We start from the raw sequence: 26,007 nt of genomic DNA on the forward strand, positions 1-26,007 counted from the left end.
GTGTATTAAGAACAGAGCCTCTGGGATTGATCCAGAGAGTCTAAAGTTAGACTTTTAAGTTCCAAAGAACTTAAATTCACAGACAGGCCCAGACTACCAGGATGCTTAGTCCCACCAGGAGAGTCCCTGCCAGGTCCTGTACACCCTTAACTCACTTGAGCAAAAAGTTGAGCCTCCGATCCCAGCGGCCTTGCCAAGGGCATCCTTACAAGGCTGGGCCCTCCACTTTAGAGAGCCACCCAGCCTAACCCCGGGGATCATCCGACTGACCGTCTGGGCAATAAACAAGCCGTGTGACTCAGGGCTCTGTACCTGCTCCCCAAATGCGTAATTCTCCCCAAATGCCCCTCGGCATGCGTGCTGCTGATGCAGGGAAGTTGTGAGCTTCCAAACAAAGCAAGAGCTCAGCTGAAATCCATATTGGTTAATTTTAAAGCTGCTTTCATCTCCCCTGCTCTTCCATCTTTGCACGGTGCTTTCATCTGATTTCGATTAGACAAGATAATGGGGTCTTTTCACTGTGATAAATGGTTGTCTTCAGTGAGTTCTTTCATCGACACAAAGTGTGTTGTGGACAAAAGCAAATCCAGTATGTGTTTTTACATCATATTAACAGACTGGAATTGAGGAAGACAGTGAACAACCACCCTCTTACCCCTGTCCCTCACCCCAAATCTGGCCTTACGTAGCTTCTGATCCATGGTACTAATTGTAAACTGTTCATAGCAAGGGTTAATTCTCTAGACTAATTGCAGTTTCTTGTACCTTCGTCTGGATGAGGAAAATGTTACCTTTTGGCTTTTAAATTTAGAATGTGTCTGTGGGTTGGAGGCAGTAAGGTGATGAAGGCCACAAGATAGGGAGGAATGGAGAGGGAAAGGCTCAGCCTTACTTTTGGCTGATCAGCGGCCCAGTGACTGCTTCCAGACCCAACACAACTTTCCCTTTTCTCAGAGCCCTGTTTTCTTACTCGCTGGGATCTCCTGGAGCGTGTTTCCATCTGGCAGCTTCTCGGAAGCAGGACATGCTCTCAAAGTGATACAGTGCCCTCTCCTGGTGTCTCATTGGCACAACAGCAGCACATGCTGCTTGGACATAGTGCCAGAGACTGGAGAATGATGGGGGACACAGTTTTGGGGGGTTAAAACAATTCTCAGGGAAGCAACCAGTGGGTTTCAGAGCCTGTTCCTTCTATGAGAGAAAAAGGCAAGTGATAGTTACTGAGTACCTTTGATGTGCAAGGAACTATTTTGAATTGGAGAACTTTGATGTGCAAAGAACTATTATGTATTGAAGAATAAGAGTTTCCTCCTTCTATTCCCATTCCCCTTCTCCTCCCAGCTCTGGATTCCCTTCTGCTATGGTCATTTTGGCACTATATTGCTAAGGAGCTCTGTCTCCAACAGTCTGGTGTATTGCAACTACAGCTCTCCTAAATGGGGTGAGACAACAGGCCTTCAATGGTCAAAAGGCCAGGCGTTCTTAGGGGACGTGGGTAACAGGCTGGACCCAGTGAGGGAATAGAACAGCTGTTTGTCAGCAAATTCTAAGCGAGGGTCAGAGGACTAATCTGTGAGCAGCATTTGAAATCAATGAAAGCTTGACTACAGAATAATTTGGAAGATTGGATATTCACATTGACACCTGCCTCCCGGCCCTTTGAGGACTTTCAGTTGTTATCACTATAATAGCAGTTTTGTAAAGGGTCATTTTTGATGCTTTCTAGTCTTGACAACTTAACTAGTGAATCATCAGGATGGCCCCTGCCGGGTCCTCTACTGTGTCAACCCTTAACTGCTTGAGTAGAAAGTTGAACTTCCAGATGATAGCAAATATGTCATGGACATACTTACACACTTTGGAGGGCCAACCAGCCTAACCAATTCACTAATTTTTACTGAGGAAGGAAGCAATAAAACAAGTGACCAGTCCAAGATCACTCATGTAGTGAATGGTCAATATGGGTCAAAAACCCAGAACTCGGGACTCGTGGGCTAATGCTTCTCCCATTCTCAACATATCGTCCCATCTTTAGCACTTCAGTATGAATGGAGTTTGGATCTTGAAAAGGCTATTGTTGTCCCCACTGTAGTTGAAATCAAAGTGTTCCACCCTCCCCCCCACACCATCATATTGTCAGAATATTTGGTAACCAAGATAGTTGTTCTATGGCTCACAAAAGCTCCTGGCCCAAATGAGCACATGCTGCTTGAAGAAAACAACACGAATTTAAGGAAAAACAAATTTTATTAAAATTGTACCCAAAGCACCTCTCTGTCTTCCTATAGATTTTTTTTGGAGTGTTTTGTTTGCGTGTGTGTTTTTTTTTTTAAAATGAGATCTGGTTTTCTGCACAACCACAGGGAACACTGCAGGGAAACCTTTATAAATTTCTCTCTTAATTTCCAGATTGATTTCAAACTATTCATGAAATGGAGAGAGGATGGGAGATACATGGTAGGCCCAGGAATGAAAAGTAACTCAACTATTTATCTTTGGAGCTGACTAACTCAGCTGAACAGCTTTACATTGTTCCCACCTTTTGACCCAGTTCACACTACAGAGATGAGGTGTTAGTTAATGAAGAACCACATTTAAATACATGGATTGTAAGTTGGGAGAATAATTACATTGTGTGCTAAAAAATTTTAAGAAATGAAAATCATGCTACAAATCATTGATGCAAAAACCATGCTACGGTCCGATCATAGCCAAATACAAGCACAGCAATAAAAAAGTTTACGAAGTAGCACACATATCTTGTGGCATCTAGGTGGGCAGTGTGCTTTCACAAGCCTCTTTTGTTCATTAGTTCTTGGGACTAGATTCCTGGATTGCCCACCATACCATATTTTTTTGATATGACATTGAATAGATTTTTTTTTAAAGACAGGGAGATCAGATAAGCTGAAGGAAGGGGTGGAACTGTTTGCTTTATTTAGCTCAATTGACTTGAAAACAGTGCTAGGGACCAAGGTCACGTGTTCACTCTCTAAGGGCACCAAAAAAACTTGGTGCTACAAAATTCTTTTGTGGTCCTGGATAACACTTCTAACTCTAGCTATCTATCAGGCAAACCTGCATCAAATAAGGGGAACCAGGTGGGAAAGTACAGATGGATGAGTGAATAAGTATCTCCATTCCTAGAAAAACAGCTAAGAGTGTATGTCCTCTTGAGGGTGAGGAACATAATCTTCATGTACAAAGGACATACCCTATTGGATGTTAACAAATCCTAAAATAAGTTCATTTAAGATCTTTACTAGGGAGAGTTCATTTCTACTGACAAACAAGATGTTTTCTAACTTTACATCAGAATGTAAGGAGACATTTCCTCAATTTTCATCTATAAAGTTCCTTTCTTCTTTTAGAGGAAAGCATTAAATCCACCATCCATCCCTCTTGGATGACAATCATTTTCTGCTTTTCTATACAGATGAGTGTGGTTACTTCCTAGTGACTACATTGCTCTAGGAAGTTCTATCCTAAGTTGGGGTTGATCTATCCATTGGGCATAAAATCTGTTTCAAGTCCATGGTCCCCCAAAGTGGTTAAGTCATGTGCAGATACTAATATCCTGACAGTGATCACAGCGCCAAGGCAGCTACATTGTACAAACAATTCTATACAAAAAAAAAAAAAGTTTACTAAAAATAGATGATACAAGAAATACCATGAATTCCAAAAAAAACCCTGTTATATTATTTTCACTGAATTGATTTTTTAAAAAAATCCAACCAAATCATTTCCAAACTAAGACATTTCAAACTTTTTTTTTAGTTCGTTAATTAAAGCAATGTCCGTATGGCTTAAGAGAGCAGTCAAAGTGCGCAAAAGGCAGTGTTTTTGTCCATGTTCTCTATGTATTCATCTTCAAAAGAATTTCAAGTTGTTTGTCTTGTGGTTGTCTTGTGGTCACCTGTGGGTCAGAAAGAACCCAGGACCACACAGCTCATGACTTCTGAGTAATTTTCTGGACAGTGAACTGTGGGTAGTTATCTCATGCTGAAAAGCCTTTGGACGGACCTTCTAGGATTTTTGGTTTAGAGTTTAGATTTTTTTTTTTCCTCCATAGCTCCCAAAACTTTCTCTTCAAAGTGTTTCTTTCCCTTCCCCACGCCCTCTCTCTTCTACCCAACCCAAGAATTTTCTTTCCTAATCAGCACTTTCTACAGCAATTGATGGCCAATCCTGAGGGTCAAAACCTTCATTTAGGAAGGTAGCCCCTCCTGCTCCAGGGAGACAAAGAAGAGATGACAAACCACAAGTTTTCCACCTTGGGGTTTAGAAGAACTGATCCCTGGTAGTGCCAGATTACTGTCCAGTTATTCCTTGTGTCCTCAAGGCAGAGCAGTGTTATGTGACTGGTGAATAAGAGCTTTCTCATCAGTTCTGCATCTGCCCTCAAGAGATGCTGACAACCTGCAGAAGATGTCTTGATTCCTGGTCCTTCTCGAGGGGATTTCTAGGAGCCCAGGCAGTTCTAACCTTACTGGTGCTCAGTGGCCAAAGAGGGTCATACTTGCACATACTCCCATGTGCGCGCGTGCACGCACACACACACACACACACACACACACTCCGCTCACTTGCAGGAAATGACAATATTAAAGCTAGCCCCATAGCTAGCCTAGCCCCTAGGATAGAAACCAACAAGCCAGTGGATAGTTCTATGGTTTTCAGACACCTGTAGCAAAAACAAATTGATTGGATCCTACTCTAGGATATTTTTCTAGTAGCTCCAACAGCTGGGGTTGGTGGGGAATCAACCACAACATCAATAATAAAAGGAAAAACATACAACCTCCCCCCCCTCAGAATCCCCCCAAACTCAATAACCATCCTTCGTAGGTTGAGAGCCAACCTTTGTTCTTTGAGGAACTGACAATAGCTTCAGAGGTCAAGAAGGCAGAGAATATAAAACAAATGAAAAACAAATTCGTGGTTAAAAATAAAAAACCCAACAACAAGAGTTGGAGCCGGAGTGCACCAAAGGAGCCTTAAAATGTGCAGGAGGTAATTCACAACCTTGCTTTTTTTCAAAAGCTGTTTTGCTTTATTTGGAGACACACTAGCTTTTCCATGTACAAAGCTGAACAATTAAGAAAAAGGCACCTGGAAACACCAAAGACTCACTCATTTAGTGTGACATATATATTTTTTAAAATGGTTTTTAAAAAACCCTCTTGGAATCCTCCTCCTCAAGCGTCAGGCAATTCTGAAAATGTTGTCTTTCTGCCTGGTTTAGCAAGGGAAGGCTGTGTACCTTTTGCCTCTATGGGATGGAAGCAGTTTCTCAAGCTCCCGTGATTGGGCCATTGCCAGCCAACCTGAGGTCATCCTTCCTGTACCACCTGGCCTTTGTTTACTTGTTTGTTAAATTACCAGTGGGATGAACCACACAGGGAAGGACCTGACCCACAACAGGCCCAAAATGATACCACCTTGGAATGACTTTCCAATTGTATCATCTCGTGCCAAGAACATTTTTCTCTGCTCAAAACTGCCAAGTAGAAGTATTTTAGGAATGGATTGGAGCTGGGGTGAGGGGAGGGGATGTCAGGACTGAGCACAGGGAGAATATTCATTATCAAAACACCAAGAGTGAACCAAGGTTGTTATACCACTGAGAATCATGTGAACCAGCTGTTTCTCCTACAGAGGAGGTAGAAAGGAGAAAGTGGTAGGCTAGGAGTCCGTCCTAATATTTCACACACAGCTCCATCCTGCTTTCATCCTCCATCATTCCTACCTGGCCTTTAAGATAGAGAAATGGAACGTTTTGAAATCTTTTGAAGTCTCAAAGGCGCCATGCCCCCGCACCGATGAAATACACCTTCTCTTAAAAAGAAAAGAAAAGGGAAAAGGAAAGGAAAGGGCAGCTGCTTCTTGCAGTGGTTGTTACAAAAAGGATAAAAAAAAAAAAAAAAAAAAAAAAAAAGAACAAAAACTTCCAACTGAAACCCTACTGTTCACAAGTGGTTAAAGTTGTCACTTATCAGAAATTGTTTTTAAACAAAACTTCAGCTCTGTTGTCGGAGTTGATTGTCTTCAAAAAAATAGACTTATGAATGTTCGCATCCATTCTACCCTGATAGAGAACTGTACCCACGGTTCACTGCCCCAGCCACCCACCCTGATGTCACGCTGGGTCACCCCAATGTCGGCGGGAGTTCCCACTGTGCTGTGGCCCGGAGAGCGTCAGACAAACGAGGAGAAGCCCGTGACGGGAGTCCGAGAGCCCGGGGCCTGCTGTCCGGCCGGGGTGTACACGCCCCCCGCACTCTGTGTGGTGATGACAGTCTGGAAGTAGGGCTCGCTCTCGCCGGCCGCACACTCCTCATACCTGTAGGCGGCCGGGTGCTTCACCCCCTTGGGCTGGCGCTTCCAGGAATTATAGTAGGTAGGGTCGCTCATGTAATGGTTAACAAAGGAATGCTTTGGCAGTTCATCTTCATAATCGGAGTCTGTGGCCTGCAGCAGGGGAAGAAAAATAGCTGTGAGCATCTGTGACATACAAGCAAGCAGCTGTTAGCATCTGGCTCATGTCAGCCATGGAAAGGAGCACTGTCCCATGTGCTTAGAGCCTGACAGAAATCAGGTAAAGTAGGGCTTAAGGGAAATGGAAGATCTTTTGCTGCTTCTTTCTTGAGTTTGCATTTAAACATATGGTATTTCTGGGGGGTGGGGAATTCTTTGGGCATGTCACTTCTCCGCTCAAAGGCGGAATTCCACTGGTACCCAAGGCTTTCTGAAAACTGGATTCAACTTCATTTTTGTCTACTTTCTTACGACACTCTCTGCTCCGATCAAAAGGGGTTTTCTCGTTGTCCCATTAATGTGTTATGTTTATTTGAGCTCATACACAGCAGCGCATCCCTCTCCTCTCTTATGGCCATTATTTTTCTAGACCACCTCATACATACTTACAATATTTATTGAGCATCTGCTACCTACCAGGTGTTATACTACTAATTTGTCACTTATCACCTGCTGTCTCATCTTGCTATTTATATTTTTACATGTGTGTCCTATCTTACCAACTAGACTCTAATGAAGCAATGAGACTATGCCTTTGCTTTTGTGAGTATCCAGCACTTAACGCAATCCTTATATTTGGTAAACATTTATTGATAATGTTAATGGCAATGAAAACTATAACAAGAGAATTAACAATAAACACTTCATGTGTATATAATAATATAATATAATTATTACTTACATAATTACACATTATACACAATTATAAAACAATTATTTATATTGTTATATATTTATATTTATATAATGATATGTTATAATTATATAATAATTCTAAATTATTTATATCATTATAAATAATATAATGATAATAATGTAATAATAATAACTTTATTTTTAAGAAGCACTTTCCAAATAAAAATCCTATGGATTATTATTCCCAGTTTACAGATAAATAAACCAAAGCAGATAAAAGGCAGGTGAAATAACTGACTGGTGGCCACACAGTTAGTAAATAATGGAGTTAGAATGCTTGATGTGGGTAGCTGGATGCTTTTGGTAGGAAGAGCAGGAATGAAAGAAGAATTCAGTTCAATTCAGCAAACATTCAGATTGTGTACCAGGTAAAATACCGAATCTCGGGTCAGAAAGACTTAGGTTTAACCTACCACTGACTTTTACTGCATATCCTTATGCCAATCACTTAACCTCTCTGTGCCACAGATTCTTCATCTGTAAAATGAGGGGATGTAATTATATGGTCTCAAAGATCTCTCCATCTCCAAATCTATGATCCCATTAATAAACATTTTGCTTATTTTTTTGCTTATTTGCTTATTATATTATGTATATAAAATATTATGTTATAATTATTTGCTTATTATAATGCAAGCAACATTGAGGATTCTATGATGAATAAGACTCAGACTCTCTGTGTAAGGGAATTTATATCTAGGTGGACCAAGAAGACATTGCACACACATTTAATTCTAATGCACACAAAGATAAGAAGAATACAGGATGGGTCAGATAGTATGCTATTAGAGATGGAAGGAAGAAAGGAGCTTTTCCTGTTAAAAGACATATAAGGAGGGAATAGTAGCTGTTAGATGCTCCTGGGGTCAAAGCATGGACCAAAGGAAACGTTATTGCCCAACTGCATTTGAAAACACTCTGTGAGTCTGATTTATCTCACTTTTTTTTCCATGTAATTCAACAACACCAAAGGTCTGCAATATAAATAGATTTTTAAACAAACAAACAAACACTGATCTTTAAGCACAGCATAGTCAACTAGGTAAGATCCAATGTTCACATCTAGCCTACCTCTGGCTCTCCTGTGGTGTTTTCTTTCTGTAGGCAAAATAAATTATTCCTGTGTACAGTTCTTGGGGATTGAATCAGGCTACCTTCTAAAATTCTTTAGAGCATTACGCCCTCCCCATTTCAGCCTGCACAAGTGACTAAAGAAGATGACAGGAGGGAGGATGGAAAGTTTACAAAGAAATAAAACCAACTTTCAGTTTATTTGCCATAGATACAGAGCTGGCCTCCCTCCTCCCCTCAGCTTTTATTTTCACCTGTTCTGTTTTGCCATCCTTGAAATAGAAATTTTTTCTGTATCCAAATCATTTTTGAACAGGTCTGTGTTTTCTAGAGTCCTGGAAGGCCTGGTGGTTCCAGTCATGTACACTAAAGAAGGGGCTCAAGGAACACATCATCAATGGAAAGTCAAGTGCCATGAAGAGTGTGGATATGAATTTTTGAAGAGTTTAGTAGCTTGGATCAAACAAACATTAGTTTCTCCCCAGCTTTAAGTCCATTCTAAATGGTTCAAATAATCAATACAGTAAGTGGAGGTTGAGAAAGATTTTTTATGATGGTAGTATTAGTCTTAGGATGCTCATCAAGGACCATGACGGAGTTCATTTTCCAGCTGTTCTTGTTCAGCCAAATAGTTGGGTCCAGAGGAAGTTACAGAAATTCATTGCTTGCTGGGGACAAAAAAGGAAGCCAGGCTGGCAGACCTGCAGAAGGTACCAGGATCAGCGTCAAATAATGATAGCTGTGCTTGTGTAAGACTCCCTCCTACCTCCTTGTTGACAGATGGGGACCCAAGAGAAGGAGTCATGGAAAGAACAGGCAGACTGCCCTTTGGGAGCCTTGGTCCTAGTAATCAGGCAAGCATGTTGTCTTTCCTGATGATAGAAAGGAAGATTCAAGGGCAGAGATTATTTTATTTTTGTCCAAATATGCTCAAAACCTAGCATGGTGCTTCACAAATAGTAAGCCTGTACTAAATGCTGGTTGGTTGCCACATTGATTGCTGTTTTGCTGGGACCTGTGATAAACTCTAAGGGCTCATGGAAACAAAATAGAAGCCTTCCTGCTCCTTTGGCATGAGAGCAAGATCAGTCATCATTATCCTTAATATTGACATCTTTGTGGCTAGAAAAATTGGAAAGAACTTAAATGGTTTCAAAATGACATTCAAATCCAAGAAAAATAATTCTCCCTTTCCCTCCTAATTTGCTTTTGTGAAGCTTCTTTCCCCAAAATTTCAGAGTAAGATTGACTTTATAAGTAGGTGTTTACTTTTCCAATATGAGGAAAGGTATTATACAATTGGGCAAAGATCCATGTTGTCTCAATTTTCAAAAATTCAAAGTGAATGGAGTAAGCAAACTAAAATCCATTAAAATTGACTTCTGTGTCTTGTAAAATTCTACAGTATTTTACTAAAGGGATACATTTCATTTTACTATTTGATGAATATTTAGAAAATCAAAGGTAGACCCAGCAGTTCTAAAGCAGCTTCATCATTATCTATCAGAGTACCTATCATTACATAGCAATTTATTACTTTGGATCCCTCCTTTACTAAAACGTAAATATTCCTGAAAAGGACAGCATTGAACTAATTTATATTAGGCATTCATGACTCATAAGAATTACTTTGAGATGGAGAACACTAGGGTACTGGAAAGATGGAGAAGATATAGAAAGGGAGGAAGTAAAGGAAGACAAATTTCACATATTTTTAAATTTTACCTTGTCTAGACTAGTATTCTGTAGAAATAATCAAATCTGTTAGCCATAAGAAGGGTAAAAAGCATTATCATTTTATAGGGAAGCCTTGGGCAAAGAGAGGTAATTTAACATGACCAATACCACATAGTGATTTAATGGGAAAATCAATGGTTTCTGGTTTATACAATAACACTGTCATAAAGTTAAGGAGTTTGAAATTTATGGAAACCTACAAAAAAGTCATAGAATTGGAGTGAAATGGACATTAGAGATCACCAAGTTAATACAATGCCTTCATTTTATAGAGGAAATTGAAGCTCAGTGAGGTTAAGTCATTCATTTCTGTTTTCTCTGCCAAGAAGAATGATCTTTGAACTGGAAAGGACAAATAAATGGCTAATAGGGAATTGATAACTGAGATAGCTAGAGACATAGTAAAAGAACAGTGTAAGAACTGTCCTTGATGAATTCAGGTAATCAGCCTTACATGAATTATATTCAAAGGTACTGAACAAACTAGCATATCTAGCTGCTGAAATACTGTCAGTCATCTTTGAAAAGTCACAATGAATAGGAAAGGCAGTGCAGAATTCAGCAAGAACCCATGTTATTTTAATTTTCAAAAAAGCAAAGTAGACAGATTCAGCAAACCATTAACCAAAGAATTTACCTTTAATGCCAAGCAAAACTTTATATTACTATTAAAGAGGTGATTAATGAATATTTAAAAAAGGAAGCAAGGATCACAAAGATCGAGAATGGCTTTATCAAAAATAGGACATAACAGATTAACTTCATTTACTTTTGTGACAGTGTTATTAGACAGGTAGGCCTGGAAAATGTTGTTGATATAATTTACCCAGATTTTAGCAACATTTCTCATATTTATTGAAAAGATTGAAGGAAAAGAAAGTATGGTATAATTAGGTGAATTTAGTACTCAGTGAGTGTTGGGACCCAAAAAATTGTCATTAAGGTTTCTATCTATCTATCTACTGGAAGGATATCTCCAGTAGAGTGCCCCAGAGATTTGGGTTTGGTCTTGTGTTGGTTCTTTTAAGCTTCTTCTCCCCACCCCCCAAATCAATTACCTGCATAAAGGCATAACTGGTTTATCCATCATATTTGCATTTGATACAAAACTTGGAGAGACAGCCAACATAATTGGCAAGATGGTCAGGATTCAAAAAACCTTGATTATTTAGAATGTTGAGGCAAATCTAACAGGATGAACTTTAACAGGGAAAAAAGTCATTCTAGAATTTTTAAAAAGAAAGCTCTTGCAAATTGAGAAAGAATCATTCATCTAGTCTAATTTTGGGGGGGAAGTTATATTATACTATTGACTCATGTTTAAATGTCCACTAAAACTTCCAGGTATTTTTCAAATGAACTCCCATCAAGCAGTACTTGCTTGTTCTTTTATTTATTAAGCAGTGTGATCCTCCTCATTGGAGATCTTCTTTAAGTTGTATAGGATGACCAACTGGTGTGGGGGACAGTAAGGCACTGTGGCTTAGTGGTTTATGACTTGTAATCAGGAAGACCTGAAAGCAAATACAGCTCTGTGGAAATTGCTTAACTTCTCAGTATTTTATTCTCCTTACTTATAAAATGGGGATGATAATCACAGAGTTGTTATGAGAGTCAAATGAGATTTTGTAAAAGTACTTTCTAATCCTTAGCTTTTGACCTAATAGGGATACAAGGTTATCTAAACCAGTGGTGTTTAATTATTTTTAAATAATAGATTTTTATTTTCAAAATATGTACAGAGATAGTTTCAACATTTAACCTTGTAAAACCTTGTTTTCCAAATATTTCTCCCTCCCCTTTTTCATACTCCTTTCCCTAGACAGCAAGTAATGCAATATATGTTAAATATATTAAATGCTTCTATACATATTTCCACATTTATCAAGCTGCACAAGAAAAACCAGATCAAAAAGAAAAAAAGAGAGAGAGAAAACAAAAAGCAAGTGAGCAATAACAAACATGGTAAAAAACAAAAACAAAAACAAAACGCTCTGTTGTCATCCATACTCAGTCCCCACTGTCATCTCTCTGAGAGTACATGGCTCTCTCTATCACAAGACTATTGGAATTAGCCTGAATCATCTTATTGTTGAAGAGAGCCACGTCTATCAGAATTGATCATCATATAATCTTGCTGTGGCCTTATACAATGATGTCCTGGTTCTGCTCATTTCACTCAGCATCAGTTCGTGTAAGTCTCTCCAGACCTCTCTGAAATCATCCTGCTGGTCGTTTCTTAGAGAACAATGTTTCATAACATTCATATACCATAACCATTTATATACCATTCATATAATTTTATTCAGCCATTCCCCAACTGATGGGCATCTGTGGTGTTTAATTCAAATAGCAATAATTTCTGTGGGCCACAAACTGACTTAGAAAACCACAAATTAACATTAGCTATGTTGTATTGTACTTTTACTTATTTTGTTATACATTTCCCAATTATATTTTATATGATTCTGCCTCACTAGTAAATTTTGCTACTCTCCTGCCCATTAGCTATGTTTGATACCCTGAGATCCTAAACCAGTTTTCTCATTTTACAGTTGAGGAAAAGAAAAAGAGTTATTTGGTCCTGTATACTTAGCACTAAAAGGCTTCTGAAGACTTTTCCTACTCTGAGATTTTCTAACTCTGTATTCTGCCCTAGGTCAGAATGAAAGATCCAAATTTTGAATTCAGTTTCAAGAGGCTCCCATCCAGCAGTTTATCCATTGGACTTGGTGTCTCAGAACCAGCCTCAAAAACTCCACAATTTAGGTGCTGCTCAGACAATTCCCTGCACTGCAGAAATAGGCCAAATTCTCTTAATTGGTTTTAGAAGCAGTTTGGGAATATGTATAAAAACTGAAATGTTTGTTTGATGTTTCTGATAATTCATTGTGACTTTAAGGTTTTTAAAAATTTTATATATAAAAATCTTTAGGGTAGGGATAAAAATGACATTGTAAAGATTGTAAACAACCTTGAAAGTCTCAAGAGCTCTGATCAACACCAATCATCCATAATTCCAGGGGAACCATGATAAAGCATTCTACTCATTTCCTAATAGAGAAATGATAGATTATGATGCAAAATGAAACATTTTTAGATATAGCTGATGAGAGGATTTGTTTTGCTTAACTGCATATTTATTATGAAGCTTTGGGTTTATATTTTTCTGTTCTTTTCCTATAAAAAGGAGGTAAGAAGAAAAGAAAATAGATTTTATTTTGGTCATTAAAAATTACAAATATTTAAATTTCTTTCCTTATGAAATAGTAAGTCATCAGTACCTAAGAACATTTGTGGAGCCTTTGAAGGTTAAGCATAGTAGAATTAAATTCTAAAAGTAAACCTAAATAATTTTCTCAACAGTATACCAAATTGGGAAAACATCTTCACAGCCTTTTCACTGGCCTGGACCTTAAATCCACACTGTTCCTCTCCATTATTTTTATTTAGTTATTAAGAATTTATGAACCCACCTACTCTCAGAAAATTTATGGTGGATATAAGTGTAGCAGCACAAAATAAGGATAATTAGGGGAAAAGCAGAGCTAAGATCATCTATCTAAAGGGAGTGGTGAGAACAGATGCTCCCAGGCAGGCATTTGAGTTGTGCAGATTCCAGCTGGGCATCTGGCAATGAAGGCAGAAGGGAAAACCAAGTTTTGTTTTCTGACAAGAAAAAACATACAAATTCATCTTCAGAGACAGCATTGGTCCTGAAACTAAACCCAAGCAAGAATTTATCACTTGGGTCTTGTGTAAGAGACACTGAGTAACAAAGTGGATGATATCTTCAACTACGGTTTTACAAGATACAGAAACGCTGTTGAAATGGATAGCTTTGTATCGATCCTCTATAAAGGCAGAGGGCAAAACACTAAATTTTATCTCAGCAGAGACATTTCCTTCCCATTAAGACTCCTCGTTAATATGAGGAATCTAGCAGGCAAAAAGTAGACAGCTTTGGCTGATTCTGCCCTGCTCTCCTTTCACTTTCACCTCCCTATGACTGGGAAGACTGGGCTACAGAAAATGGAGTCCCCAACTTGAGAGGATTTTTTAGGTACAACAATTTCCCGGTGAGCAGGTAGAGAATGGGCAATAGAAACCCCTGGCTCAGAACTTGGGGATATGATTTAACCCAACATCTTGCTAATAAAACCAATTACAGTTTCAATTAACAACTAAGACTCATGAGCCCCAGTTGCCTTTCTTTGTGAGACAGTGAGCAAGGTATTTAAAAAAAAAAATTCTCAGTGTTACTCATTCTGTAGATTGCTTATATGACATTATTATTTTTTAATGGGGATATATTTTAGTGAGTCAGAATTATTGACAAAATGAAAATGCTGCAGGGTTGGCTTTTTCCCCCCTACATGATGTAAGGTAGCAATGTGTGTTTGTTACCTAGGAAACCTTGGAGGGATGGCATGTGACTGGCTCTGCCATCAGATTGGCTGTCAGAGTTTCTAAAGGTACATAGATGCCTGTAAAACAACTAATAGAGAAAATGCCTGACAATTTTGGTATTTTATTGGCAAGATGAAAACCTCCAACATTATTAAGGAATGAATTAGGTACCAAGGGTACGTCTCATCTGTTGATATGGAAGTGAATTTGAAAACCGTTTTGAATGTTGAAAAGGATTTTTCAAACTATGATTTGTGAGGTAATAGTAATATAAATTCATAAGCAGCAGTGCTGAAAAACAGCATTTGTGGATGGAACTTATTATTTCTAACTACAGCAACATAAATAGATATAGCATGTGTTATATGACACTTTGAGTACAATAGCCTGCAGCATGAGTCAGTCAGCATTCTGTGATCCAGGGACAAGATTCTTGGAATTATTACTTTGGGAATCATATCTCTGAGAATGGTTGAGAAAGACAGAGAAACAATGGCACCACCATTTCTTCAGTGAAAAATTCCTACTCAGAAAAGCTCTTTCAACTAGAGTCCCCTTGTACCTGCCTGTTCATTGTTCTCATCACCAGCTGAAGAAAAAGAAGAATGTAAAGGTGGGGAAGGAGCCCTGGGAAGAACTGCCTTTCCCCTTCTAGCAGCAATGTCCTTCTTGCCTCCCTCCTGAACAGATGGTTATGTCAAAACATTAACTTGGGCCCAGTTCTAGCCTCCAGGTATGTTATAAATAGAATAAATCTTATAAATTACTTTTTATTTTTAATGTTCTTATTTGCTACTGTGTTTTAATCTGGAAAGTGCCTCTCAAGACATTTTGTTAGTAAATGGGATACAAATCTTAAAAAAATATATAAATTCGGATTACTCGCTGGACATTTGCAAGAATGATAGTGACATCACCTAAGCAGTTGTGAGCTCTGATCTTCAATTGTTTCCTCTTCTTCCTCTACCTCTTCTTTCTCCTCCTCCTTTTTCCCCTTCCTCTTTCTCCTTCTTTTACTTCCTCCTCCTTCTTTTCCATTTTCCTTCTCCTCTTCCTTTTCTTTCTTCCTTCTTCTCCTTCTCTTCTTTCTTCTTCTTCCTTTCTCCTCCTCTTCCTTCTTCTTCCTTTATCCCTCTTCCTTTTCCTTCTTCCTTTCCTCTCTCCCCCTTCCTCCTTCTTTCTAGATCTTTCTGTCTTGCCCTGCCAGAAGTATGATCGCAACTCATTGAGCCAAATCCCATTGCTGATCATTATGGTGGCTTTGACTTTCTCTGCTTTGGTTTAGGTTAGTAGTTCCCTGCTCCCAAGGGCTTATCACAGTGATTCTTAATGTAAGGCCTGGTGGAGACACTTGATAGATTTTGGTCACTGAAGCTCAGAGCTCCTGTGCACCAGAGATCCAGTCCCACCTCCCATAACAGGAATAACAAGTGTACAACACTACATACGATGCTTCAGCTTCTTCTTGCTGAGGAGAGCAATGTGGGACATGGAACCCACTTAGACAGTCTCAATTGGGAAGAGCTTCTATACATTTCAACATCTTTTTTCCATTTCTAACATTTTAGAGTTGAAAGTCTAAACAGGAAATCACTCCTCCATTATATGTATTATGATCAACTAGAGAACAGAAAGAGGATACAGAAAAGACCATTATCAATGAAAAGCCTCTGAGCTTTTGAAATACCCTTGTTGTTATTGGCCTGGTTTCCTTTCCTCCTAAACTTTATGCAAAGAAATATATAATTGCTCTTCAAGAAAACTTAAGAAGAAAAGTTTGGGGAAAACAGAGTTCATCCTTCCCTAAGTACTGTAAGAATATAAACAAAAGGAAGATGAGAAGCAGAAACAGAATAGATGAAAGATCTAAGGAGATTACAAAACAGAAGTGGTCAAAACTCTAACTGAACTTCTCAGTATCTCAAGTGTCACTTCCGAGATGATCAAAAGCCAGTGTCCCCACTGATACCGCTGTTGGGAGCCCATTAACACTTCCTGCCTAGAAGTTCCCCAAACAAGTCAACATCAAAGCCTGGATGTAGCAGGATTAGATATCAAAGAACTCAAGAGAAAAGGAGATGTGGCACATTTTATCCACACAGAAAACCTCACAATGCCCAGAGAATTTAGAATAACTCAGACACCTAAATATTTTTCGTGTGTGTAAAGAGGTCCTACTAGATAATTTAATGTTTTCAAGAAATAAACTCACATTACCTTGCAAAATGGGGCTAATCCTTTCTGTCCCCACACCTACTCACCCCTAAGCACCTAGGGGCAGTAAACAGGATGGGGCCTGGAGTCAGGAAGATCTGAATTCAAAGATGGACTCAAATATTTACTAGCTGTGTGATTCTGGGCAAATCACTTCTGTCTGATTCTATTTTCTCAACTGTAAAATGGGGATAATAATAGCCCCTACCTCCTAAGGTTGGGAGATAATATTTGTAAAGTGCTTGGCATAATATCTGACACAAAGTGAGGCTTAATAAGTGTTTATTCTTTTTTTTTCATTTCTTCATATCCCTATGCCAGTTCCTGGCCACAAAGAGCACACAGTTAAATACAGAGGAAAGCTTATTTAGCACAGTGTTGGGGTGAGGAGGTACCAAAGGACAGAACATAATGAAAAGGAGTTGTTTTACTTAGGATAATGAACAAGCGCCAAGAGCACAGTCCCAGAGAATTCCAAGATTAGTTTTAGGTACAGAAATGCTATGAGTGAAAACTGGTTTCCTCTTTCATTTGGTGCTGCCTTTGGCTCAGCAGGCAGAGCCGGAACAGCAATGTACTTCACTGTTTCCTTCCTGGATAAGTGCAGCAGGGCTTCTGCAAGACTTCATCTGGCAATCCTCATTTTGAGACACAAGCCTAACCTTTGAGTCCTCCCACCCTGCCAGTTGAAGTTCTAACACAACTCTTGGCCATACCCATGGCCAGAGATCTGGGTGTCTTTTGTAAACCAAACCCGGGAGAAAAGCAAAGCTAATGATGTTGGCAAATCATGTACTCTCCCACCCAACCTGGACAAACACCCCTTTGCAAGAAATCACTGAATTTAAGTCATGGGTTCAATTGGCCCTGCACAGAGCAAACTTCACAGGCAAAATTGATCTGAGATTAAACATTGATTTAAAGTATGAATGTTAGAGAGTGCAATATCCTGAACCTACATCATATTGGCTAGATGCCTTCTCAGCCAGTAGTACCTGAAAAAAACATGTTCACTGGGTGCTTCTCCTTTAATTGTGTTTATTCCCAAAAGTTCATCATTTTAAACTTGGAGGAAAAAATTCTTCAGGAAGGAATGCTAATAAATGAGAATGAAAAGTTGTTTCTTTGATCTACTTATCGACCATGGCTGCCTAACCCAATATAAATGCATTCTAATTTCTAATCAATCAACAAAGCTCCCCATTCATATCCTGCATAAAAATGCTTGTTGAATGAATGAATGATATATATATACATACATATATGTGCTTATTGTCAAATATTGGTTCTGCCTCTTGTTCAGATACATGTGAGAGAAAAGCACCAGAAATGTCAAGGAAGATCCAGCTTCCTACAGAGTAGAGAGGATAAAGAAGTACCAAAAGAATCTGCCTCTGGCATTTTAGCTCTCACTTTCTAGCCCATCTCTAGAAATAGTCATTGGAGAAAATCTAAAAAAAAACACAGTTTATAGTTACCCAGTAAAAGGATATTTCTAAAGAGGCTAGGTGCACTGTTTTGCTTTAGGTGTCAGCAGGAGAAGGAGTGGGAGAGGGTAAAGAATGAGAGATGGGAAGAGATCATGGATATAAAGAACATATTTTTTTCCCTCAAAAGATATATGGTTTAATATGGCATCACAGAGGAAGACTCTTTTCCCTTGCTAATATTCTATACAGAGGAAGCCATTTAATCAACTGTTCTTCAGTTATTCCAATTCTTTGTGATCACATTTGGAGTTTTCTTAGCAAAGATACTGAAGTTTTCCATTTTCTTCTCCAACTCATTTTATGTATAAGGCAAGCAGGGTTAAATGACATTCCAGGGTCACATATCTAGGAAGTGTTTGAGGCCAGATTTGAATTCATGAAGACGAGTGTTTCTAATTTTAGATTCAGCAATGTAACTACTATGTGATTTGGCTGCCCATTAAAATAATATTAATTTTGTTAACTTATTTAACTTGTGTCTAATTCTTTATAATCTATTTTGGGGTATTCTTGCTGAAGGTAAATGGAGTAGTTTGCCATTCCATTCTCCATCTCATTTTACAGATGAGGAACTGAGACAAACAGGATTAAGTAATTTGCCTAAGGTCACACAGCTACTAAGTGTCTGAGGCCAGATTTGAAATCATGAAGATAAGTCTTCCTGACTCCAAGCTCAGTGTTCTATCCATAATCCAACAGAGATGTTTATTAGTCTTCTAGATGCTTTTATAGCTCAGTCCCAACAATAAACGTAAGGTTCACATGACCATTCAACAAACATTTTAAGTGCCTATTACGTTCTAGAGACTATGTTAAACATCAAGGATACAAAAAGAAGCAAATATACAGTCTCTATCCTCAAGAAGCTTATAATCTAAAAGGAGAAACAACAAGCAAACAAATATATACAAAACAAGATATATATATAGGATAAATAGGAAATAATCAACAGAAGAAAGGCACTGGAACTCAGAGGAATGGAGAAATGTTTCCTTTAGAAGGTGAAATTTTAGTTGGGACTTCAAAATCTGATGTCAGAGTTCAACAAGGAAGGATTTTTTTGTTTTTCATTTTTTGTCTTTGTATTTTGCAAACCATGGTAAGGTTAAATTTTTTTCAGGAAAACATAGAGATATGGTCAGAGTTTCACATAACAATTCCCTCATATAACAAGAAACCGTCTCTGATAAATTAAGCTTGCTTTTTTTTTTTTAACTCTTTCTTAGTGAAAAGATTTGAAGCTTTAGTACTCAATTTTAAGTCCTTCCTCTGATAACTGGCATGACTCTGGGCAATATGCTTAATTTTTCTTTACCACTGAGTCTGTAGAAATTGACTTAGCTTAAGGATTTCCCTTTAAAAAATTGTACTACGTTAAGTTTGGAGTAAGGGATAACATGCTCTAATTTCTCTCCCCTGACAAATTGCTCCATGTTTCTCTTGTAATCATAAGTTGTTCCACTTTTCTATATTCAAGATGTTCCCTAAATCTCAAACCTAACTAAACTTAAGCTATTATTAGGTCACTCTTAAATTCCTCTCCTTGCCTGCTCTGCCCTCTTTATATCAACTACAAGATATCTCAATTTCTATACTCAGTAGTTCTAATTTTTAGACATGTTGCTTCTTTTTTTCTTGACTAAGAAAAAGACCAAAATACCATAGAATTTGAGTATTTTTGTAGAAATTGTCCTCCAACCTGCAAGCTAATTAAGAAAAACTTTGAACATGCTAACTTGCTAACCAAAGTAGTCTTAATTTTATGTGTTCCTTCTTCTGCAAAATAGGCATACTCTCTAGATCAAAAGAGATTATATTTAGTGATTTTTTTTAACAGCTGGAGAATATCATAGGAATGTGAACTACAATCACTTGTTATGTAGGATCATAGGATTTAGAAGAGGAAGGTATTTTAGTGATGATCTCATCCAATCCCCTTGTTTTTCAAACAGGGAAGCCAAGGTCCTGGGAATATAAGTGATTAGTTTTACTAAAGGTAGTTAAGTGGTGAAGCCAGGGATCTTTTCACTATATCTATCCTTCTTTATTGAGTTTATCCTAGGAAATTCTACATTCATTTTTACATTTCATTCATTCAACAAATATCTGTTACTACACTGTACTAGGCAGGGTGGGAGACAAAAAATATAAAGAACATATTTTTCCCTCAAAATATATATGGTTTAATATGGCATCACAGAGGAAGACTCTTTTCTCTTGCTAACATTCTATGAATTTATGAGAATACAAATAGGTGCCCCAGAGTCTTAGCACAGTATTAAGCTTTGGTAGCTCTAAACTGCTAAGACTTTTGGGAGACAAACAGCTACTTGAGGGCAGGCTTTCCTTTTCCTCTTTATATCTCTAAGCTTTAGAACTGTGTCTTGCACAGAGTAGACCCTTAATAAGTGCTTGAGGAAAGGAATGAATAACTATCATGCAAAGCAGCAGGTAATAAGTGCCCTGAGAGAATATAAACAAAATGTAAGTAGAATTTCAGAAGATGAAGGGTTCACTGTGGGATTAGGACAGTTGGAGATCAAGAAAGGCTTCTTATTTTTAGAGGGGTTAACACTGAGACTTTGAAAGGTATGTATGTCTTTCATAAGCACAGATGGGAGTAAAGAGAAAGCAGTTCTTTGAGAAAACCTCAGGAGCAAAGGTTCTCACACACCAATTCATGTATGTGTTTGTTCTTCCCACTTTTTCAAGGCAGGGACGTTAAACTCAAACTGCTCTCTCCAAAGATACCAATGAGTTTTCAGTTGCCAAATGCAATGACCTTTCCTCAGTCTTCAAATTTCTTAGCCCCTCTGAAGCTTATAATATTGTTGACCACTCTTTTCACTTTGATCTTTTTTTCTTTCTAAATTTTTGTGACACTGCTCTTTATTCTGGTTTCACTCCTACATGACTGACCAGTCTATTGTTTCCTTGCTAACTACTAAACTAATTTTTAGATATTTTTCACTGCTTTGTGTTGGGCCCTCTTCTCTTCTTCCTCTATGCTATTTTACTCCCATAGATTCAATTATATTCTCTATGAAGATCATTTTCAGGTCTATTGATCCATCCCTACTTTCTCTTCTTATCTTGAGTCTCATATCTCCAAATTTCCATTAGACATCTCAAAACTGGATGTTACATTGACATCTTAAACTCAATGTCTAAGATCAATATATCTTTCCCCCCAAACTCTGACCTCTTCTTACTTTCTTATTACTATCAAGAGTTCCACCATTCTCTTAGTCAACTAGCCTACAATGTGGTATGATTTGTGAGTACTTACTATCTCTTACCCTTACTCTCCATATAAATTTGTTTGCAAGTCCTGCTAATTCTACTTTTGCAATATCTCTTGTATATATCCCTTTCTCTTACAACACTGCCATGATCATGGTATTGGCCCTTTTCACCTCATTCCTGGATTATTGCAAAAATTTCTGGTTGATCTTTCCTCACGTGTTTCCTCACTTCAGTCTACCCTCCATTTAGTTATCAAAATAACCTTCTTAAATATTCCCCTCTAATTGAATAAGCTTTCTATTACCTCTAGGATCATATATTTAATCCTCTATTTGGATTTAGAAGACCTTTATAATCTGGCTCCTTTTTACCTTTTCAATCTTCTTGTATCTTGATCCCCTCTATATGCTCTAATATCCCAAATGATCTCTTTGCTGTTCTCCATGCTTAAGATAACTTCTAACTCTCTGTCTTTCATTGGTTGTCCTCTTTATCTGCCCTCTTTACCTCTGTGTCTTGGAATTCCTGACTTTTTTTGAAAAATAGAAAAAAAAATCCTCTTTCTTTAAGGAGCCTTTACTGGGTCCCCTTAGTCTCCAGGTTGTTCTCTCTGCATCTTGTTTATACATGGTTGATTTCATGCTGTTTCACCCTCAGACTGTGAGCTCCTAGCAGGGATGCTTTTTTCCAGTGGTTTGTATTCCCACTACTTAATATAGTGCTTGTTAACTTCAACTTCGAGTTTTTATACTCTCTCACAGTATCTCAGATTGTATGCCCAGAGATGATAATTAATAAAGATCTGTCCACTGAATATGCTGTTTCTGTCCAAGTTATAATAAATACAAACAAACTTTAGCTAGGATAAATGGAGATAGTCAACAAGGGAAGGCACTAGCATTAAAAGGTATCAGGAAAGGTTTCTCAAAGAAGAATGGATTTTAGTTGGGACATGAAGGAAGCCAATAAAGCTGGCACTTAAAACTATCTTCTAGATATAAATCCAATAACTTTTCCATTATTCCATGATGTCCTGGATTTTAAATACTTAGCTTTGGATACTATCAGTGCAGGGCGAATTGAAACCCGGTGAAAAATCCATGCTGCAATATGGGAAAGAATATGTGGAAAAACATTTATGGAACTGGGAACCAGGGTAAGCAAGACTTACAGGAGGCAAGGAAGGCATTGCAGAGTGAAAATAATGTATATTTCCTGGAGTCAAAGGAATGATAACCTAAGTATCAAGATAAGACTGGCAGATTGGAGTTGTGAGAGTTAAGGCTCTTTACTAGACCAAGAAATAGTGGTAACCAAAATTTGCCTCCTGCTAGGTGTTTGAATGTTTTTCCTTTGATTAGTATTGAATAAATTAATTGTAGCATGTGATGAATATTGTTTTTTTAAAGGTGATATATCAGCAGATTCAAGCTCTGTACGGTCCTACAAAGCTTCCAGGTCAAGTATGAGCCTGGCAACTGACTCATAGGATTAAGATAAGGCTCAGATTAAAGCTTGTTTTCAAAAACTATTAAGTATCTCAGAAATAAAAGGAATCTTTACATTCATACTATTAGTTAGAGGATATTGACATTCTTTACCATAAATGGCACCTGCTGCTAAAGAAAAGTACTCACCTCAGATTCAGACGCATCTACAGATTTCTCCTTCAGATTCACACTCTCAGTTAGCACTGCTCCATTGTACTTGTTGCAGATGTCCTCATCAGAATAATGTAGCCCACCAGGACTTGGTCGAGGAGGGGATCTAGGAGTATGAAGGGGAAGGGGGTAGCATGCAACAGAGGATGCTGTGTGAAGGGCAGCATTGAACATAATAGGACTTTCATCAGGAGTTTCCCAATATGCCTATTGGCACTTACTAATCCCCGTGCAGATTTGGACTCTGATCTCCAAACCTTCAACCACAGGTCACCAAATCCAATTAGTTGCCTCTAATTTCTTTCTCAAGGGCCAACTTGACATTTTCATAATCTCTGATCCTGAATAAACATCAAGCACCTCTAAAGTGACAGCTTTTCTAAGACAGGTACTGAGGTTACTTGGAAGAAGCCTATCAAAGTCACTCTGTAAGCGACAAAACACGTCCTTAAGCAAGCAATGGTCTTTTCTCCCACTAAAGCCTGCCCTGATTAATTTGGAACAGGAATCAGCAGGGCACATGGCACTTTGAGAGACCCTGTTAGAGTTTAATTAGGCAGTAGGAGGCATTATCCAGGTGATGGGACCCCTATCATCTTCCACCTGCAAAGGCTTGATACTCCCTCAATGTGATTAGCCTAGGAGTCCTGGGAATTAGGACTTTGGCTGTTGACACCAAGGCACTTAATGGTGGTGGGTGGAAGGGAGGCAGTTTCTGAGGCATTCATTCTGCAGCTGCCTGGACTAGGTTATGTAGTTACTGAAGGAAATGCCTGCTTTTAAGTGGGGAAATTTTGAAAGAAAATGAGGAAATTCTGTTGAGAATATCTACCTTTTTTGTATTATCTACTATTTGTAATGTTTATATCGTGTATGTATATAGTTATTTCCATTATTGGATTGTGAACCTTTTGAAGGTAGGGATTGTTTTTAGCTTAGCACAGTATCTGGCACATAGTAAGCATTTAATAAATGCATGTTAACTGACTTTCTGAGTACTGGGGTAGAATCAATCTGTCAACCAGACGTATTAAGAGACTATTGTAAACCAGGATTGGGTGGGGATACACTTTGTGGTCCATCACCTGACTAGTCAATTAGTTAGAATAAAATTAGATGCTACATTTCTTGCTTTCTTCTAGGATAGTTCTTGGCTAAGGAACAAACACACATTTTCATTGTACTGAAATTTACCTGTTTACATCTAAATGTAGCCTGTCTTTCTTTCCCCAAGGGGAAACTCACAGGGAACCATATGTAGATGTCATTGGCCAGGAAAATGTTTATTTTTAAAAGTTCCTTTAAAGAAAGAATGGCAACTGGAGGGATAGATATTTTGACCTTTTATGACCAAACAAAGGACCATACAGTATCTTGACTACCCAGAGACTCTGGTTCCCCAGAAATACTGTTAATTTGTCCACATAAAAAGTCACCCCTGAAAGGTCACTTAATATTATTATTATTGTTATTATTATTGTTTTTAAAGAATGAATGTGTCATGTAACCATTTGGGTCCAATCTTTTTATTCTAGGAAGTTGAATTGATGCCTAGCTCACAAATAAATCATAAAATATTCAAATGCAATAAATGTTAGAGAAATAAATCAACTAGGCACATATTGCAAAGTGCCAGTAAATGATGCTAGTCTATAACTGCCAACAGATTGTAATTGTATGGAGAACCAGAAATTTAACACAAACACAAGCCAATGTCTCCAAGGTCTTAAGAGCCATTTTTCAATGCTCAATTTAGTTAATAACAAATGCTAGGAGGTAACCTCAATACCAGAGTAAAGAAAAGTACAGTTTCATAAAAAATCTGAGGTGGAGAAAAGGGATATAACTTTTTCCTTGATCTTTTGCCCTTAAGCCCAGTGAATATGAGCTGTAGATTATTATCTGGCACAATTCTGAAATGGAGGCCAGTCCTCAACTAAACTCAATTTAACAAAGAATATCACAGAGAAAGGCATGGGTGACTTTTTTCAATAAAGAAGGAACCTAAAGATAAACTCAACTTTTATATCTATCTCTCATGTAAATATCATCTTTTCTGAAAGAATGTAAGCTCCCTGAAGTCAGAGACTGTTATTTTTTTAGTTCTTTTGTCTATGTATCCCACTGTAAAAGTGATAACAGAGAGGAAAAGGGTAAATTTAAACACATAGCTGTTTAGAAAGAGAGCTTGCAACAAGTTGATGGTTTGTGCTCTGACCTTGATGCTTCCTGTGCATCCTCACAAAGCCCTATTTACTTCTCTCTTCCTTTGATGTTGCTGATTCCACATTGTTCAGCTTCATTTCATGTGATCAGCTACTTCATGTTATGAAATCTGCCAAATACCAAATGTATGCTTGCCAAAAAAATTATTTTATGGAGAACTCATACAAGGCAAGTGCTCACAAGGAAGGTGGTCAGAAAAAGCGATACAAGAACAAACTCTCTCTTAAGAACTTTAGAATTGATTGTATGGCATGGGAGATTCTGGCACAGGATATTCAGCATGGCTGCGCTTATCAGAGAAGGTGCTGAACTCTATGAGCAAAGCAGAACTGAATTAGCCTAAAAGAAACATGAGATGTGCAAAATTGGAGAAGCCATCCCAATGTTCACAGGGACTATTTGTGTCTGACCTCTGGCAGAGCACCCTGCAACTTGACTAACATGGTGATGTCATTTTGATCTCCTCTAGAACAAACCAACCAACCATGAAATCTGGCGTTTGGTGTAATCCACCAATTTAAAATTGACCTTCAGTGATTACATCTCTTTTGAAGTTCTACAACATATAGGATTTCAATAATGATTTCTAATATAATAAAAATGTCTCCTTAATTTTCTCTTTTTATCTCCAGCACTTAACACAGGGTTTTGCATATAGCAAGCACTTAATAAATGCTCTCTTCATTCATTCATTCTAACATATTTGTTCAGTTTCA

At 38.1% G+C, this 26,007-nt stretch overlaps 1 protein-coding gene across 4 annotated transcripts in view; it reads right to left on the reverse strand.

The window, feature by feature from the left end:
• Nucleotides 1-2,228: 2,228 nt before the first annotated feature.
• SDK1 (sidekick cell adhesion molecule 1) overlaps nucleotides 2,229-26,007 on the reverse strand; it is a 1,196,729-nt gene continuing 1,172,950 nt past the window's right edge. For all 4 annotated transcript variants that reach the window (XM_031949904.1, XM_031949968.1, XM_031949836.1 and 1 more), the window contains 2 exons: nucleotides 23,042-23,171; nucleotides 2,229-6,474 (listed from right to left, as the gene is read on the reverse strand). In XM_031949904.1, coding sequence (XP_031805764.1) covers nucleotides 6,202-6,474; nucleotides 23,042-23,171 — 403 coding nt within the window. In that variant the 3' untranslated portion in view covers nucleotides 2,229-6,201. The remainder of the gene's footprint in view (nucleotides 6,475-23,041; nucleotides 23,172-26,007) is intronic.

Source organism: Sarcophilus harrisii, chromosome 1, assembly GCF_902635505.1.
Source record: "Sarcophilus harrisii chromosome 1, mSarHar1.11, whole genome shotgun sequence".
NCBI lineage: Eukaryota > Metazoa > Chordata > Mammalia > Dasyuromorphia > Dasyuridae > Sarcophilus > Sarcophilus harrisii.